The sequence below is a fragment of the Lontra canadensis genome, unplaced genomic scaffold (assembly GCF_010015895.1).
Source record: "Lontra canadensis isolate GAN:19392208 unplaced genomic scaffold, GSC_riverotter_1.0 scaffold2, whole genome shotgun sequence".
NCBI lineage: Eukaryota > Metazoa > Chordata > Mammalia > Carnivora > Mustelidae > Lontra > Lontra canadensis.
Window position 1 is genome coordinate 38,242,241 of NW_022630996.1, and position 20,283 is coordinate 38,262,523.

At 49.1% G+C, this 20,283-nt stretch overlaps 1 protein-coding gene across 2 annotated transcripts in view; it reads right to left on the bottom strand.

The window, feature by feature from the left end:
- The window catches only part of MINDY4 (MINDY lysine 48 deubiquitinase 4), a 99,631-nt gene that overhangs the window by 64,043 nt on the left and 15,305 nt on the right, over positions 1 to 20,283 (bottom strand). For both annotated transcript variants that reach the window (XM_032872243.1, XM_032872233.1), the window contains exon 5: positions 18,487 to 18,914. In XM_032872243.1, the coding sequence (XP_032728134.1) occupies positions 18,487 to 18,914 (428 nt within the window). The remainder of the gene's footprint in view (positions 1 to 18,486; positions 18,915 to 20,283) is intronic.

Below are 20,283 nucleotides of genomic sequence, written 5' to 3' on the forward strand. Positions count from 1 at the left end.
TTGCCTGGTCTGACATTTCCTGTGAGAAAGCATTCTGCTTGGAATACTGTGAAAGCAATCTGCCTTAACAATTCAATCCAAATAAATTATCTTCCTGAACCCAGTGAAAACACCTAATTGGGAACTGGGCTGCACACCCAAGTCTCTCTCATCCGGGTCCATGATGACGAAGGTTGGACCAAGATAGGGATCGCTCGGTGAGGACAGATTTGGGGGAAGGGGAGGGGGCACCGATGGCCCTGTATCCTCCTGGAAAAGTCATCGGCTCAGCCTGTCTAGCTGGAGAGAACACACGTACTCCCACCTCCCGGACCATTGTTCTTTTGGGCTGATGATTTCTCAGCTTAACTATCTTTCCGTATGCGCCCTTCCCCACAGGCTTTGGCACGCACCCTTGAGGAGAAGTGTGTGGAGCCAGAGCAAGATCTGAAACCAAGTCCAACATTTCTCTTTCCTTGAGTCAGGCCGGATTCTGGCACATTCCAGGAACAGAGAAGAAATTTACCCAGTTACCAAGACATCAGACTGGGAGGGTTCCTTCAAGGGCACACAATTCACAAAACAAAACTGTACTAGGTGTGACCTTCCCTTGCATTATTCTCCCCTTCTCTTGGTTGGCACAAGGTCTTAGCATACAACTGGTATTTAATGGATGCTCTCTCTGAAAGCTGAGAAGTTCTGAGTTCACCTAGATGTGGCTCATCCATCTGGAAGGGCTAGAAAGCCCCATCTAGACCATCTAGACCATAATCCCACAGCCCTGTCAGGGGGGTAAGGGCAGGGTGGATGTGGAGATTTTGCCAAGGCCCCCCGGGGAATGGGCAAAGCCAGAAACAGAATGTTAGGCTCCAGACTCTCATCTCCGTTCATTTTCATCTACTGGATGTGGGAAGCACGGATTGCACTTCCTTCTGACCCGAAGCATTAGGACGGGTTGGCTGCTCTTTCCTTCAAGCCGCTAACAGGTTCTGCAGCTCTCCCAGTTCCTATCTCCCTGCCCTTTCCACAGACTCCACTTCCCCGGGTGTGGCTGAGCTCTGTTCCACAAGGAGACTGGTGCGGAGAGGGAGGTGTTGCTCAACAGTCAGGGAAAAGGTGCATAGAGCTGATGTTTCTGCAGGGAAAGAAAAACATCCTCTTGAAGGAAAGTGTCATCCGTGGAGTAGATCTCGGGAGCGTGGCCATATCCACTGAACCATTCATTCACCTGAGCTCTGCAGTTCACCAAGCAGAATGTTGCTAGCTCATGATCTCCTTGGCCTTGCCTCCTCCCCTCTGCCCACCAGCACGTGGCTGCACAGCTCAGCCGAGCCCAAGCACCATGAGACACTGGCTGAGCCCAAAGTCTAGGGCCAGAGCGAGAGACAAGACATGATGCCTGGCCCATGTCACGGGGGCCTCCCGGTTTGAGCCCCAGGCTACACCCCCAGCAAGTGGAATCACAAGCCCGCCTCTCACTAGGGCTCCTGGCATTGGAGTGAGGACCCAACAGCATGGCTCTCCCAGAGACAAAGAGTAGCTGTGGCCCTGCCCTCCCTGAGGCTGGTATGAGAACCCAGGATGGAAAGGATTGCTAAAGTCACACTTGGAGTTATAAAAGGGAAGGTTCTGACATGCCGTCTGAAAGACATTACATAAGAGTTGCCACCGGTTTCCACGGTGGACTGGAAAGCTGTGTGCAGATGTTTACTTAGCTGCTAGGAGAAGCTGCTTTGGGGCACTATCCTGCTCTGTTACTATCCTAATAAAAGCCAACACATCCAGGGAAGGAGCTGTCCCAACGAGAGAGGTCAACTTTCTCGGAGTCCCATTAAGCAGTGAAATCCACCTGGGTTCTGTTTGTTTAAATACACCAAAATGTGGCTTAAAACAAATTCTCGGATGAAATATGTCCATTTTGCACACACAACACTCTCCCCTGCATAAGCAGTGATAAAAGAACCATGAGCCATCAGGCTGAGACAACACTGTCTGGGTGCGTTAACTTCTTATCAATCTTAAAATAGAGAAATTTGGATTCATTTACTTTTAGAAAAGATGACAAGGTCTATACTTCAATAACACTTACTTTTGTAGCTCATGTCTTGCCCCACAGTGGTCCTAGTTGGACAGTCACCTTCCCTGCTAAATATCCATTTTCCTTCCTGTAACATTCTAAGGGTTCTAAATGTTCTCTGGTCTTGTCCTTAGGGTAATAATTATTTATCTGGGTACCTATTTCTACTTCACCTAGCACTTGCAAACCATCGTTCTCAGCTTAAGTCTCACTAAAGGCCTATATGGGAAGCAAGCATTTTTACAAATGTGGACAGAGAGGCTTAGCAACTTGGAAATGGTCCAAAACAAACCAGTCCACAACACATAGGCCCATGGTGAAGTGAGGAAAATACAGTGCATCATTCACATGGACTGATGTGTTCATTTTAAACACTGGAATTTTATTTCAAGATTATATCTGTATTTAAATTTTATGAAATTGGGTCTTAATGTTCTTACTTAGCCAGAAAATCAACAGCAGCAGCAACAAGCTGAACAGCATGGGATTCACGGTGGAGTTAACAGGGCCCAAGCATCAGGGGCCCTCACTTGGACAGGCCCCTTCCAAGAGGCCCAAGCAATGTGTTGGCATGGTCTTCTGTTTTTGTAAAATTTGCAAAAATGTGATACTTTTATATCCTTTGTCTTAAAGAGGCCGCTAAAACTGTGTAGGTTTCAGGCCTTCCCCCTCTGGAACTGAACCAAGTTGGTCCCCCAGAGTTTTGTTTTTTGTTTTTGTGTGATTTTTTTTTTTCTGACCTATGAACTCCCAGTAACCCACTGTGCCAGATGCCTGACACAAAGTCTCCTTGGGCCCAGAGACCCTGTCACTGTCTTGCCCAGAGGATACAGAGAGAGGCCGGGCCAAGACTAGTTCTTGCAACATCTTTTTCTTCCACCCCATGTTGCCCTATTACGAGAAAGGAATCTTCAGGAAATTTTGACCTACTCCCAAAGCAGAGAGAACAGGTCGTTGTCTGGAAATTTCTTAGAAAAAAAGAGAAAGAAACTGTTGCTTTAAAACCAAGTTAGCGTTGCTAACTTTGAGCATTACACCACTCACACACATAAGACCAGAGAGCTGAGGAATTTCCATGGGTGGGCCAGCCCCAACTCTGGACAAGCACACCCTGAGCTAAAATTAGATGTGTCCCTGAGCCAGTTAGGCAGCCTCCCTGTGCCTCTTCTGGCAGCCAGCCGTTTTCACTTAAAATGAGGTGTGAGGGTCTCTGGGTACCAACCCGTGTGGGTCCCCTCCGTTCGCGCCCCCTGGAGTTACCCCCTCTGCATCTAATGAGAGTTCCCAGCTATTCAGCACAGATGGCTCCTTAGCAGGGAGCCCAGCAGGTCGGGGTATTTAGTGGGGAGCTAGGATGCTGCTCAAAGGTAGGGAATCCACGCAGGAACTTTCTACAAGTCCTAAAGCAGGGGAGCACAGGGCCCACCTCACACAGAAGTCAGGAAATGGGGACTTAGAATTTTAGCACAGGGCAAGTATTCCTTCCCAGTTCCTTAAGAGGTAACGAATTAATGTGAGTGTGTAAGCACACTCTCTTTTCTACTTAATAGAGAAACTTTTGCAGAAGCGGAATGAAGCCCTTTGGCAAGGCTCTGGCTTCTCTGGTTTCTGAGGATCTGAATCCAAATAACACAAAATGAGACCGAAAGCACAGGCCCTCCGAAACCCCCCAGAGTCCCCGCTGCTCCAGGCTGCACCCCTCTGCCACCGTCACCTGTCCCTGGTGGGGTGGGTGTGCAGGGGCCAACAGATGGCAGCCCCTTCGGGATTGTGTGGGCGAGAAATGGCCCCAGCAACGCAGCCAACAGGAAGAGCTTTGACCAAAGGTATCTGAAGCTTTTTCCAGAACAAATATAAAAACCATGTGAAGCGGCTGGACCCACGTCAGGCAGTCTCCTGTTGGAAATGTCACGTTGAGCCTCACGATGTGGGTGTAATCAAAGGATTGGAGGTTCCAAGAAAACATCCAGAGGGTCGGCAGAGGGAAGACACAGCCGGCTTGTACTGCCAGGCTGGGGGTGTACGGATTCCTGTCCGAGTAGTATGAGAAGGGGAGGGTGGATCTGGGGAGACAGGGGAGGAATCACCACCAGGACAACGATGGAACAGCCTGCCTTCTGGGCATCTGGACTGTAACCATGAACTACTGTTTCTGTCATAGCCACTGGGAGGTTCCTTGGAAGTCAAAGGGCCTGAGGAGGCCCACAGGTGACAGGGAAAGGGCCACCACACCACTCACCAGGCATGCCGGAGTGCTCCCTAGCTGCTTCTTGGGCTGGCCTTGTGTTTTATATCATCACCTTCCCCAGATGCCAACCCTAGTGACATACTATGACCTGGTTACACTTCTTTAGGATCTTTACTGAGAGACAAATGACAGATTCTATTGACTATTCATTTTTCCTAATTTTCCTATGTGCATTTTCCATTTTTATTCTGAAAAATATTGACCCTACAGGAAAACTGAAGTAGCACAATGAACATCAGTAGACCATTCACTTAATAGAGACAAATTAACATTCACCATATTTGCTTTTCCCCCTCCCTCTCTCCCTTCCTCCTCCCTCTAAACACATGCATACACACAGAAACACACACAATTTTTTTTTTCTGCTGAACCATCTGAAAATAAGTTGAAGATATTAGAACGTCATCCCTAAAGAGTCCAGCCTGAATCTCCTAAGAACAAGGACAGTCTCCTACAAAACCCATGGGGTTTATTTGCATGAGGACACTTTTTCAAACAAGGATCCTCGTTTAGGCTCTCCCACATCCCAGCATCTGGTAAGTGTACCTTTTGGAGTTATTTTCTTTAAAAAGATGGATAAATCCATCATAATGTCTTTATTAAGTGGGCCAGCACTCTTTTTGGTTTTTTATCTAAAATGGATACATTCAACTTCTTTTTTCTTCTTTTAAAATACTTCCAGGAGCGTAGTGGGTCTTAAAGGGTGCCTGGACATCCACATCTAGGCTAGAAAGGCACCTGGGATTCGTCAGGAAGCTGGGAGGGGGTCGGGGGTGTGGGAGAGACTCTGGGTTGTAGAACCCAGATGGATTTCCTTGACTTCTGTGGGCACTGGTTACTAGCCCCTTGTCAAAATGGCCTCCTAAATTCAGCTACCCTCTATAGAGTAGCTTCTGGAACATGAGTGCTCAGTACACCATTGCTCCATGAGGAGATGAACATGAAATTATGAAGGTGCTTGTAAGCCCTGAAAAAGAGCCTCCAGTCTCAGAGGATAGCAGAGAACATGGTCATGGTTTCCATTCAAAGACTTTTCTGGTTGGTTGATTTTTTTTTCCTCCTCATTCAAAGGAAACTTTATCTGAAGGCAGAAAAGCTGAACAAAGTGACACTAGACCAAAGGAAGCACCACTGTCAGTGACAGGAATGCCATCCTCCTCTCATGGACTTCCCATTTCTCTTTCCTCCTCCTTCAGAATCAAATGAAGCCCCGGGGCCCCATACGGAAGCCTCTACATGGAGGACCACAGCTACAGGAGCCTAGCCAAAGGCAGCTTACCATGTCCCCCACTGTCCACACGTGGCCTAGCAAGAACTTCTAGAAAAGAAAAAGGCAGAAGCGCACATCTATGTCAACCTTCAGAGCTTTCAAATGAAGGCCCAGCCTCATCTTGGCCTTCAGTGCAAAGGAGAAGAAATGTCTTAATGAAGGCAAATGTAATCCACAATGCTCCCTGAAGACCTACTATGTGTCTGGCCCCATGAGAGACACGGGTCCTGAGGCACAGGAACTAGGCCATGCTCTTGTCTTCACTGCCTCTGGCTGTGGCCCGTAAAACAGATCTAAACATTTCTCTCTGACAATCACAATCCCCCATAATCCAGCTCTAATCTTACTTTTCCATCCTTTTCTTACAAAATTCTCCGTTTACTCAGGAATATACATATATCCCCTTAAGAAACAGGGTGTTTTTGGATAACCAAATAGTAGAAAAGAAAGCTAGTATTTATAACTACTGTGGGCTAAATATTTTATATACATTATTTCTTCTGTTCCTCATAACAAACCCATAAAGACAAGTGTATCATCCCATTTCTTAGACAAATAAACTAAGCCAACAAAGAGATGAACAAAAACATTGTGCCCAAGGTCACTCTGTTAGTAAGTGAAAAATCTGTCCAATTCTAAATCTTAGGTTCTTTCTGAGAGTCGCTAAATGTGTTAAAGATGGGGAGCCATGTTTCGAGGTCTCAAAAGTCAGTAAAATGTCATGTATTCCAAACGGCAGTTCTCAATAACTTAACAAAGCTATATGTAATTGGAAGAAATGTCAAATAACCCCAAAACTCTCCTGAGCAGAATCAGCTCTTTCACTCGGGATTGAAAAGTTCCTTTGAGAACTTGCAATGCCCCAGGCCCATCATCACAACATCAGTTACCATTACGGAGCATGGCAGAAAATGAATCTTGATACTGTCCATGCAACCCTTCCCAGACCCCACCCAAGCAACACACTTCCTGCCTCTCAGAGTCTCTGTGAATGGCCAGTTTCTCCTCTGCTGTTGGCGCCTAGCCCTGGGCTTACAAACATGCTCACTTCTCTCCGTCCTGGAAAAAGGACCCTGATCCCTAACAACGCCCCCCCATCCCACCCTGGCCTTTTAAAAAATTAACATATAATGTTTTATTTGCCCCAGGGGTACAGGTCTATGAATCGTCAGGCTTACACATTTCACAGCACTCACCATAGCACATACCCTTCCCAACGTCCATAACTCAGCCACCCTATCCCTGCCCCCCAACCCCCAACAACCCTCAGTTTGTTTCATGAGATTAAGAGTCTCTTATGGTTTGTTTCCCTCCCAATCCCATCTTGTTTCATTTTTCCTTCCCTACCCCTCAAACCCCCTGCCCTGCCTCTCAAATTCCTCATATCAGAGAGATCATGATAATTATCTTTCTCTGATTGACTTATTTAGTTCAGCATAATACCCTCTAGTTCCATCCATGTCGTTGCAAATGGCAAGATTTCATTTCTTTTGATGGCTGCATAGTATTCCATTGTATTTATATACCATATCTTCTTTATCCATTCATCTGTTGATGGATATCTAGGCTCTTTCCATAGTTTGGCTATAACACTCCCCCTTCTTGAGCTGCCATCGTGTCCCTATGCTTCCCTTCCCCTCTACACTTTTACAAAGCTCTGTGTTCCCTGTATCTGACCTCACCCACACCATTCCTCACCCTGCTGCAGTTTACCTGCTGCCCCCAGTATCCTACTGAAAGAGCTATCTCCAAAGCTACTTCTGTCACCCAACTTGGTGACCTGCCCAACTTCCCCTAAGGGTCTAAAGCTGTCAAGTTCCTGACCCTCTCTTCTTTCACCTCCCTAGTCCTCCTCTTGCTCTGATTGCTGCTTTGCCTTATCACAACAAACACATGGCTCTTCCCTGCAGAATTCGGACCCAGTTGCCTTTATCATGCACCCTTGGCGGTGTCCATCCCTCCAAGGACATCAGCTTTTCGTCCCATGCCAGTCCCTCCCAGACACTTCTCATCCAACATTTCCCCAGGATCTGCATTTCTGCCCCACTCTGTGGAAACAAAAGGTCAGCAGGACATGCCCAGGATCCGACTCCTCATTGCTTCGTGACCCTGCCAGTGCCTCCCCTTTGGATCCCCACCTCTGTTCCCTGCACGCCCAGCCTCCCAGCCCTCCTCCTATGGGTTCTCTTCCCAGGTGCCCTGCTCTTCGACCCTCTGGCATGGTCAGCTCAGAGCCCACCCCGCCTTCTAGGTCTGGCTCTTGCCACCGGTCCTGCTTAGGCCTGCAGCGCCCCTGGAGTGATCTTCTGAAGCATAGCTCTAACTGATTTTTAAAAAAACAACACCCACATAACTGAAAACTCAAGACACTTTTCTATCCCTCTATTGCTCTGTGAGCCGGCTCTCAAAGCACGGTCCCGTTCTCTAGTCTCCTCTCCTGGTCCCCCACACATGCCCTGTGTTCTAGCTACACCAACACATCCACCTCTTTGCCTTTGTTTACTCTGTCCCCTCAGCTTAGGATGGGTCTTCTCCCTGAACTGCCAGACCCACTCTCTAACTCCTCACCAATGTCAGCATCCCAACACTGCTTCTTCCCAATACAGGTGCCTAAAGACAGTTGTTAGGAGTGAGGCTCCTAGAGCCAGACTGTCTGCATGAACTCAAACTGGTCAGTCACTCTGTGCCTCAGGTTCCCCACCTATTAAATGAAGCCAATAACTCTCCCAGTGTGGCTGTCAGGATTAAATAAGGTAACCCATCTAAGGCTCTTGCCACAGGGCTTGTCAAATAGGAGTACTCACTAAATATCAAGAGCTTAGTTATCCCTGAAACAATCCACACCTTAGCTCCACAGCTTTCCGTCCTTGTCCCCTTGTCACTTGCCTTTTTATTGCCTTTTTATTCCTGTAGGAGAGTCATTTGCATGGATGTCTCAGCCTCTGTGGGGCAGGAACCTATCCATCACCTCTCTCGCCAACACTATCCAAGCAAGCAAGGCACACTTCGTAAATGCTTTGTTGAATAAAATTAAAATAACACGTATTTAGATTGAGATCAAAAACTGTTTACTCTATTAGGAAAAGGCTCCACTTCTGAGGGGCCCAAGGTTACAAAAATGGCCTCAACAGGAAATGGAAGGAATCCTATGGCTTTAGTAACTTCTTGCGGAATGAGCAGAGAAAACAAAGTAGAATTTTCTGGAATGAGGCACACACATGGAATCCAGCTATACAGGAAACTGCTCTGGCAGGTCATCTTTGTGATTTGAAGACCTCTGACCAAAACGCCCCTGACAGAACTCAGGATCAAAGACCATCTTTCTTCAGTAGAGGCACCAGCCCCAGTGAGTCACAGCAGGGTTCTATCCCATGGCTGCTGTTTGGGAAAACCAGCTGGGGGGTCACGAGGGAAGGTCCGCTCCATCAGAACAGAAAGGCATTCTGTCCCCGGCTCCCTGGCAGTCAGCCTATCAGAGTTCTACTCAAGGTGCTAAGAAGGATGCCCAGTTTTTCCCTAAATCAGTGTCTTCCCAATCTTCAGGGAAAGCTATGAGCTTAGGCTCTTTTCTCCATAAGCCCCCACATGTGCACATCATCCAAAACTGGCTGCAAATGCAATAAGACCCAAGACAGCCTCCAGAAACAAAGGGCTGAGGAAAAGTAAAAGAGCTGCTTTAGCTCTGAGGAATGAGATTTCCCAGAACACCAGCAAGACATTTCTCAAGAAATCTCAAGTTTGGAGGAAAGCAGAGAAGGGCCATGAGTATGTCTAGGCACAGAAGTGAGGCCCTTGGCTATTCCCCAAATGGACTCATCCTTCAAGGCCCAGCCCAGGAGCATCCCCTCCTCTAAGACCCTGTTGCATCTGAATGGGCACCATCCATCCAGCCTGGAACAGATGTTGCCTGGTACTTATAGGTCTTTTTCTATCTGCAAGATCACTCATCCCACTCTTACTCACGTTCCTTGAGTGAAGGGAAGACCTCACACTTCACTTCTTCCTCAAGGCAAAGCCAATAATTCAGCTCCATCCAGTAAGTGTGGAACAACTCTGAGCAAAGTTGAGAGAGGACAGACCACAGAGAACTCACCACCATGCTCAGGTAGCTGACAGTCCAGCAGGGGAAACAAGGTGACCTATCAGCTCTCTGCAATGTGGCAGGCACTGTGAGAAGTATGAGAAGGGGGCCATGTCCAGGGTTCGGAACAGGGAAGAGATCTGAAGAAGCTTCCTAAAGAAGGGAGCACTCAAAATGACTTAAATGCAGGACATCACAGTTGTAATGGGTGGAGTTGGTGGGTTGGTGCATTGGTTAGGTGGATGGTTGGTTAAATGAATGTATGAATGAAAAAATGAGTGAGTGAATGAATGAATACCAACAATACCAAATAAGAATAAATTTTTGAATTGTTCCAACTCTGCTTAAAATGATCAGTTTAAGTTTTATGACACTGTCCCAAGCAGATCAGTATAATTTTCCCTTCCTATGTCTTTGCTATGTACAGTCTCTCATTGGATCAATGTTTATTGCCAGATCCAAGGATACGGCTGGAAAAACAAGGAAGGAAGGAAGGTAGTAAGGGAGGAAGGGAGGACAGGAGGATAGAAGGAAGGGAAGAAGCGAGGAAGGGAGGGAAGGAAGTAGGGGAGGGAAGGAGACGGCAGAGAGAAAGATGGAGGAAGGAAGGGAGGGAGGGAGGGAGGAAGCCCACTCCAGTCCTCAAGGACTTCATGGAAGTAAAGGTGAATTATCAGGTCACTATGCGATACTGAGGATTATCCATGATACTGAGCAGAAGAGAAGCATGTAGACTCTGCGGACGAGGCCAGGATTGGGGTGAGCCAGGCACGGCACCTGAGGTACAAAACATAAGAAGGCACCCACTCCCAGGTTCATGCAGGTGTCCACACTGCAGATGGGCCCCCAAGCTGAAAACACATGCTCCTTAAATTCCATACCCTAAATGACTCGCTTGCTTTGCTCTCATCATGGCCCTGTCGCTGACCTCTAGACAGGCCTCTCTCTGCAGTTCTGGTAGTCAGGGTCTAGTGAGCTCACTGGCAGAGCAGCAACAGAGTGAGGGGGAAAGAAAGCACCTAGGAAAAAGCAACGTCCACATACTTCCCCCTCTGCTGACAGTCGTCTCCCAAAAATTATCCCTGAGCCCTAACAGCCTCCTTCCGTCCAGCAGCAGTGGCTTCCCAGTCTGTGTGCCTTGGGAAGAGCTGGTAAGGCCCAGATGTGATCAGAGGAGGATCTCTGTCACTCTGATGTCCAGAGATTGACAAAATGAGACCACTCACCCTTCCTAGAAGAGGCATGGACGTGCTCTCACCTCTTTAGCCACACTAAGAGGATCTCAAAGGGAATCTGGGTCATGAGAAGTCCCTCTGCCCCGGGAGAAGCACCGGACAGAAGAGCCGGGCGCTCTGGAGCCGAAGGTACCTAGCAGCTCCAGTTACCACACAGGGTAAGGTCATCTAGCCCTATCCCGTGTGGCTCCAAGGGGCCTGTGACATGCATAGGAGCAGTGTCTCATGTTTACTCTCCTGCGCATGCTGGGAAGAGGCCCGCATTCAGATGAGAGAACTGGTATTCTAGCATGGACAGGGGACACACACTCAGGGCGGATGGGGGAAGAACCAGCTGAGCACCGGGCAGCCATACCCACTGCAGAAGAGAGGTCCCTGAGGAGTCAGCTATGAAGGGGAAGCTGGACCAGCACGGGAGCCCCGGGCAGGCCACCTGTTCACACGGGGCCACTGGCATACAGCAAGCCGCTCTGTCGTGTGTATGTTTTAAGAGTCAGCTAATTCCTAACCTTTATAGTCTGACATCATGTCCAAACAACATGCAGAGATAAATTAAAATGGAAATTCCACCTATTACTCATCCCATGCGGTGCAGATGTTGTCAGACTCGGGATGCTCGGGTATGGGGAATAGTCAATAAACCACAAATACCACATCCTCGGCTGAGCCCCCACCAAGCCCCAGATGGCATTATTTATTCCCGATCAGGATGCAGCCAGGCATCTGGGTGCCTGCCGGTCCCCTGCTCAGGATCGGGAGCCTGGGAGGGGCTTGGGGACCCAGGAGGGACCCAGTGCACTCTCCTCAGAGTTGCCTGCCCTGAGAAGGGTCTGGTGAGCACCTGAAGAATGCAGTCACCAGCCAGGGTCTCTGGAGTCCTGAAGATTCATGAAGATCTGCCGCCACCTACTGTCCATTCTACAAATGCTGAAAACTCTGCCAGCCAACCGCCTCACCGCCTGTTAGTCACCAAGTCCCTGAATGGACCCAGAGACAGGGTCACTGACACTTTGGGGCCATGGTGGTGTCTATGCCGCAGAACAAGGCAGCTAAGTCGCATTCCTCACCCAATGTTACTGCCTTACCATGAAGTGTTGGCCTGATGCATGGCCTCTGGGAGCCCAAGGCCCCCTTCCCCTGTCAACAGCATTCCCTAATCCTTGGCTCGGCCATCCTCTGAGAGGGCCACAGTCCAGCATCCAAGCGTGGAGAGCTTCACGGCAAGCCCTGGGCTTCGGAGGCAGGGATCCCTCTCCCCTTTTGCATCCCTGGCGGGGAGCTGGACACCAAGGAAGGCTCAAGAGGCTCCTCCTGTCTGACTGATACTATGGGACATTAGGAGCCACGGAGCCACAAAGCCAGTGACCGTTCAGCCGGCACTCCTGCCACGGAGGCTGCAGTGTCGGGATGGGAGGGCTGCTGATGTGCCTGAATTGGGACTTGCACTGGCCTCCCCTTCATGGTCTGTCTGCCTGGCCTGCCTCAGCACAGCGTCCCAGGCACCAGAGGTGGTGTCCACAAACAGGCTTGTCCATCACAGCAGCAGGGGCTGGGCGAGTGTACAAGGAGCCACGAGAATGATGGAGAGGGCGCTGGGGCCCCCCTCAGCTGCCCTAACCTCAGTGTGCCCCCCTCAACTGCCATCCATCTGTGTTGGCTACTAATGGCTCAAGATGGCGTCCATCTCCAGAGTCACCCTCCCCCAGACTCACCCAGGAGGTGGCACACTGCCCACCCCAGCCCAGGATGAGCAGCTCTTGGCCCATGGCTGACATGAGAAAAAAGCCCTCCTTCCCAGCTTAATGGTGGGGCAGCTCTGGGTCATTTCACCCTCTCATCTCCCTGTGGGATCTGACTGAGGCCCCACACCCCGGTGGAGACCATCCCCTGCCCTATCCTGCTTCCCCCATTGCCTTTCTCCTAAGAGAACCCCCAGTAATTCCAAGCAACTAACCCTCCATCTTGGCGTCTAGGCGTCCTCCAGGCTTGGCGTCTAGGGCACTGGTTCCCCAACCTCAGCCTGGAGCACATCACCTGGCGGACTTGTTGAAACACACTCCTGTGGGCCTCTGGGTGGCACAGTCAGTTATGCAACTGGCCGTTGGTTTCAGCTCAGGTTGTGATCTCAGGGTCATGAGATCAAGGCCTGTGTCGGGCTCTGAACTCAGCGAGGAGTCTGCTGAAGTTTCTCTTTCCCTCTCCCTCTCCCCTTCCCTGAGTGCTCACTCATTCTCTCTCTCTCTCCCCCTAAAATAAATAAATCAATCTTAAAAAACAAAACAAAAAAAGCACTGCTAGGCTTCATCCCCAAAGTTCCAAGGCCCCATGGTTCAAGCTGCCTGAGGAGACGCACATTTGCTCAGGGGCTCTGGCCCCTCGAGACTGCCGCTGCGGCCACTGCTGTGGGTTGAATCCTCAAGAGAGGCCAACAATTCCTCTCAATCTCATGACCATGATGACACACCGTGTTTCCAAAGGAGGCTGGGCAAACAGTAAGTGCCGGAGCTTGTGTGGCCCCCACACACCTGGAACACGGAAGGTGAAGCCACTTCCTCTGGCAAGATCCCCAGCGGGACAGGTTTTGAGCTAATCTGCAGAAAAACCACCAAGGCAGTCCCTGAGGGATTCTCACAGAAATGACGGGCCAGCATTCCTCCAGAGACGTCTGTAAGTACCACAGGTGAAGTCATCCCCAACCAGACCATTGAGTTTCACAAAGGGCCACGTGGGGAGCCACCAGACTTGGGACGCCTAGCTCTGGGTACTGATAAATACAGAACCCCTCTCCCAGTCCTTAGTCCCACACCTAGGGTTTCCCGAGTGCCTGCTCTGGCATCTAGAATGTGGGTGATGGAAAGGTCTGTAAAGGGGCAGAGGAAGGACCTGCCCGTGAAATGCAGCAAAGGCAGGAAGCAGAGCGAGGCAAGGGTTGCCGTTCCCCCCCAGGTCAGAGCCAGAGACCCAGCACTTCCAACTGATCATCACAGAAACCCCACAAGGGCAGCCCTGATGAGCCAGGGATGAATGACAGATGGACCCAAACATCCACAACCCCCCAGAGGGGAGCCCAGACAACAAGATTCCCAAGGATCTTCTGAGATCAAAGGACACAGGAAAGAAACAAAGATCAAAGCAGGAGCTTGTCCCCTGGGCAACTGAGTCAGACCCATGGAGCCCGGAGGCACAGCTATTCACGCCCCCTGACATCTCAGCAGGTCACATGGCGAGCCTGTGTCCTCTAACCTAGGACACATGCTGCCCACTCCTCCCCCTGCCTGGGCCCCAGCTGGGACTTCCGGGGCCTTCCCTGAGCCTGATGTTGCAAGGCCCAGAGACAGCTCTGCACGGCACCTTCCCTCTGCTCCATTAGGCCTGGGTGATGGGGCAACGCTGCACATACAAGCCTGCTCAGCTATCACCTCACTGTCTTTTGCCATGCTTTAAAATGACAACATAGGCACACGTCTCCCTCACCTTGAAGATCAGACCCTCCCAGGATCTGATACACACTAGGACTCACATCCCCATTTACTGAACTGAATGACATAAATGGGGAGGGGGTGCAGGTGGGCAGGTGGAGGGAGGCTGAGAAGGACAGGGAGGTGACTCTGGCCTGGTTTTAAATCAAAGGTGTCCTACAATTATGTAGGACGTGCACAGCACAAAGATGCCCGGGCGAGGGGACAAGAGGCAGCGGAAATCCAACCCATATTCCATCCACCAACCTATAAGCCCTGGGACCTGCTTCCACCCAGAACCTTGACAGTTTCCTTAAACTCTCTGGCCTCAGTTTCCTCATCTGTAACACAGGGATAATAAGTGCTGGGAGGAGGCTCATTCTCAACTCCCAGGGCCTTCTGGGAGCTTGGAGGGAGCTCTGCTAGTCCACCCTCCTGCAGGCCTTGACTCTCCTCCCCACTGTGTGCTGCACCCAAAGGCAGGAAGTGGGACTCATCTGACTAGTTAATTTGGGAAAGAAAGGGGGGACATGAAGCTCAGCTGCACCCTATTATTCTTGAGAGAAAGCTGCTTTGCCGGGGATGAGGGGGACAGCCCTTCCCACCATGTGGCCTTGTGAGCTGATCTGCCCTAGGCCTGACATGAGGAGAGGAAGTCTGGTGCTCCGGGCCCACTGGGCCTCATGATCATGATTTGCTGTGTCTTCCCTCTTCTCCTTATTGATCCAGAAATGATGTGTGTGTTACTCCAGCCTAACTCATACCCTTTGTTTTACTTGTCAGCTTGTTCAGAATTCAGGAGAAGAATACTTTTTAGTGAGAACACAAAGGAAAGGAAAACCAACAATAATATTCACGCTGATAGATTATAAAGAGCCAACGGGACAATATACACCAGGACTTAGCATAGTGCCCAGCAAATAGAAAGTAAGTGGTGGGCAACCGCAAAGGCCCCAGAATGTTTGTTGAGTGATCAGGATAAGGGTCAACACTATTAAACATGTGTTAAACACCCCTAATTACACTTTGCCTGGTACTGGGGGGAGCGGCTATGAATGCACTTTTACCTACTTCCTGTAAGACAAAGTTCGTACCATTTTTCAAGGGTTTAATAACTAGTCCAAGGCCACAGTGGTTCTAAGGGGCAGAATGGGTTTGCCAGGCCAGCTCATCAGACTAGAGCCCAGGTTCCATACCTCCTAAGAGGCTGTAAACAGTAGGTACTCAATAAATAGCTGGCAACTGAAGCAGAGGGCCCAGAATGACTCTGGAGGTGAGAATCCTAGGCCAGCAAAATGCACAAGCTTGAAGGAAACCTGGAAATCAACTACCCAGTGTCCACATTTTACAGTCAGAGACAATGAGGGCCCAAAACAAATGACTAGCCCAGGGCAAAGTGAGGACTAGAACCCGGGCCTCCTGATATTCCAGCCACTTCCCTTGCTCCCCAACCCACCATCTTCCCTCGATCACCACAGCCTGAGAGTGCTCCCAACCCATTATGTCTGAGGCACTATTCCCTCTCCAGCCCACACAGGTTCTGGCATAGGAGGGCAAAACAATAGCAAGTAGATTTTAACTCAGTGTGAGGAAGAATTTTCTAGCAGTCAGAACTATGCAAAACTGCTGTGGGAAGTGGGGAGTTCCCCATTGCTGGAGGTGTTCAAGCAGATACCAGTCACCATCTAAAGACTGTGGAAAGGATTTCTATTCAGGGACAGAGGTGAAACCATTCATTCATGCATTCACCAGACTCTGGAGCTCACTGCCCAGGTTCAAACCCCTGCTCTGCCTCTTACTATGTGTATAAATAATACGTGGACAAGTAGAGCAACTTCTCTGAGTTTCCTCAACTGTAAAATGGGAATTTGAGTGGCATATCTCTCACACGACTATATGAGTGAATCTACCTAAAACACTTAGAAGAGTATCTTGCACAAAATAGATCAGTATCAGAAGTTTATTGATCTTGTTAATGCTGTTGGTGGTAGGAGTAATAGTATTAAACAAATATTCATTGAATGCCCTCTATGTACCAAATACTAGTCTAGGAGCAGGGAATATAAAGGTCCCTGCTCTCGGGGAATTTCTTGTCTATTGTGAGGGAGACAAATAATGGATAAGTAAGCAAAATAATTTCACGTGATGATAGGTGCTGTGAGGACAACCAAACAGGCTGGAGATGTGGGGCTGGAGGGGAAGTTGGTCAAAGAAAACCACTCTGAGTCCAGAACTCCTGAGTGACAAGAAATACAGTCACGGGATGATGTGGAAGCCAGGCCCTTACGCCAAGGGAACAAGCCAGGTCTCCCTCTTGTGGGAATAAGTTACACGTGTTGGGGAATGGGAAAAAGGCCTCTAGAAAGAATAAAGATCTATAAGGAGCGACATCAATGCTAAAACAAAGGAAAGGAATGGGGGCTGGCCCTACCAAGATAGTAAGCTACAAGTACAAAGCCAGAGTCATAAAACCTGTGGTAATGTGGTTTTAGTTTTTAAAAAAGGACAGAAGACAATAAACACAACAGAAAGCTCAAAGACAGACCCATGGTGAAATGGGAACTTAGGAAAGAATAAAGGAGGCTTCATAAATCACTGGGGTAAAGAACAGACTGTAGACAGTGCTGGGAAAACCATCTTACTCTATGAACGAAAACAGACGCGGATCTTTTCATCCTCACAAATGCAAAAGGAAAATGTAAATGTAGAAATTATCCCCACTAAAAGAAAAATTATCTGAGAGGATTAAAAATTCCAAATTTATGCTGCTTATAAGAGATAAGCTTTAAACATATACTGGACCATAAAGAAATATCAACAAATATCAAAAGGTTGAAATCATAAACAGTGTGTAATGGCTGAAGGGAAAACAAGCCAGGACTCAAAACAGAAATCAGAAAAACACAGGTCTAAATAACTTGCGTGCCAAAAGAAGAAATCACAACAGGGCTTAGAAAATATTTAAACTAAATTGTATGAATGTGTGACATATGAACGCATGGGATACAAACAAAGCATTGCTCAGAAGGAAATCTGTGGCCATAAGAGGGATTACAAAAAAAGACTGAGGGGAGTGGTGGGGGCAGGAGAAATGGGTGAGCTGGTGTGTGTGTGTATGTGTGTGTGTGTGTGTGTTTTCGGTTTGAATAAATTATAATTTTCTTAAAAAGAGGGAAGGATCCTGGCAAACCCCACAGGATTTTGGTTGGAACCCCGAAGTAAAAGGCTACAGGATGGTTAAAAGTAAAATCATGGAAAAAGACATCCCATAGATACACTATAATCAAAGGAAGGCCGCGGTCACTCTACCTAAATAGACACAAAGGCGGTAAGCATTACTAGAGATAAAGAAAGGTTGCATAATGATAAAAAAGTCTATCCATCCCAAAGAGATAAAACTTCTGCATCAGATGGCGTAGCCATGAGATGTATTCCGCAGAGTAGGCCCAGCTCCCTAACATCACAAAGGGAGTTCATGGACTCTATCTACTTAACTTGCGGTGTACCACCACCGCCCAAGTGCCTAACTCTTTAAGAGATAGAGAAAAGGTGGGCCCTGCTAGCATATCCCAGACACCACAATCTCACAAGACTGTTGCAAGAAAGGAAATTTGCCAGCCAATCTCCTTCACGAATTTAGAGACCATTGTATTTACATACAAACCCTTACATAAAAATATGAATAAATAAAATCAAACAATATATAAAAAGATAATATATCATACCCAAGTAAGATTTACACCAGGAATGTAAGGTTGGTTTACCATTGAAAAATCAATCAATATAGGAATCATCAAGATCTGTTGTGAAAGCACAGAAGAAAGATGGGGGAGGGGGAATGTCCCGGAAGAGACTTGTGTGCCCTGATGCGTCATCCCATCTTGGGCGGGAACCCCCAGAGGATACTCCTCTCCCACCACACCGGACTGGCCACCTTGCTGCAGACCAGACTGGGAACCATCTGCTAAAGCCTTCTTGCCTTTAGGAAACCTTCCCTGAAGCCTCCTGTGTGGGTGCACTCTGGGCTACTGGCTCCCTGGTGGAGGGACTATACCCACCTTCTCCACTTCACAGGCTTGTTCTGAGAGGCTGAGGAGCCACCAGGGACAAGGCCATCACCTCAGCACAGTGTGCTCACCTGAGGGGCAGGGGCTGGCTCCCCTGCCTGGTGAATGTTCTTTCCAGCCTCTCCTGGGTTGGCCTGGCACTCCCACCTGGCAAGGAGAACTTCAAGGGCATCCCGTCAGCCTCTGGGCCACTGTCCACAGCCAGGCTATCCTCCTCGAGATCTCGCCACCTGCTGCTCCCCCTCCGCAGCAGCCCTTTGCCAGACAAGTGAGGGGGGCTGCTGGGCGTGGTTCTCCACTTTTCTGAGGTCAGCTCACTGAGCGGGCCCAGGGGGCTCCTGGAAATGGAGCCAGCGCTGGAAGCCGGGCCCTCCTGAGCCGTGGGACAGGCTGGGGCATGGGCAGAGAGCTCAGGCATTTTCCGGCTCTCTTCCTCGGAGGCCTGCTTCGTGCTGCTCAAGGCCGGGGACCGCCTCAGGGAGCGTCTGCGGAGGGCATCCTGAAAGGGGCGAGCACAAGAGCAGTAAGGATCCTCTTCAAGGGAGGTGGGGAAATACTCCAGCCACTATAAGCATTTGCCTACGGTGGTCTCTCCCCCCGGATGTAGTTCTCATCCATCCCCAGCTCCTCTTAAAATTCTACCTATGGTCTGGGGAGGTACTCACAGGCTCCCAGCTCTGTAACACTTTCTGGGCTCCACCTTCATGAGCCCAGGAGCATGCTCAGCCCTTCTCCCACACCCCTTACAGAGAGCATGTCCCAGCCGCCAGTGAAGCTGTAGCTCCAGGCTCAGGCCTACCTTCTAATTCCCACACCACCACACAGCCACGTCTCCTGTGCCAAGTTACTAGCTTCTCTGTCCCTCCCTACCCTCACCTGTAATGTAACCAGCCCACAATCCACTATCTGTAATTTCTGAAACCTCCCAAAACAAGTTTCTTTTGGAATCCTGTGCTGATTTCTTTTTAACTGCCATGAGTTTGCTCACAGTCCTTTCTTAAGTGTAGCTATTCATAGCTTAAGTTGCAGAAATGATAACATTTTTGCTTACAGGGTGCTACCCCAAACCCGACCGCAGGCATTAGGTGGTATGTGGCTTGTGCACAGGGTTGCTTTTCTGATAATGAAGAAATTCTGAATCCCAAAACACATTTGGCCCCAAGGTTGGATGAGGGCTTGGGGACCTGTAGCATCTATCTTGCACAAGATGGTGGCATTAACAGAGAGGCCAGTAGAAGGGACTGGCACAGAGCCAGGCCCATCAGGGCAGTCAACCACCCTGATGCATAGGCCACCACTCTACGGCCTCTCCCCAGTTCCTGCTCACACAGGGCCTTAACCCCTCCTGCTAACGGACCAGGAATGGTTGAGGCCAGTCTTCATTCATCTCTGGTGCCTGCCGAGCATCCAGCTCAGTGACTTACCCCGAGTAAGTACTCAAGGCTTGTGCTTGGTGTTTGAAATGAAGGAATTCCAAAGGAGTCAACTGAAATGTCCTCTCTTACTATCAATGATTAACTGATAAAATGGGAACTCAAGTTGTTTACCAACCTAGGGTCGGGGGATGGAGGTAAAGGGGACAAAAATAAACCTGTGAAGCTTTTCCTCGGTTTAAACTTTGGGATCTCTCAGCATTTCCAGAAATAATCCTGAACCAAATGGTAAAGCCCAAGCTGGAGTAGAAACAGCTAATTCTGTAGTATTCTTGCCTAGTGGAAATTACTAGGCACTACAAACCTCCCAAAGCCACCAGGGCCTCCCCTGCCACACAGTGAAGAAAATATTAGTCACCATTCCCAAGGAGACCTAAACTTCTGGGCCAAATGCAGGGAACCCAGCCTCTTACTCATCCTTTAAAAGGGCAGAGC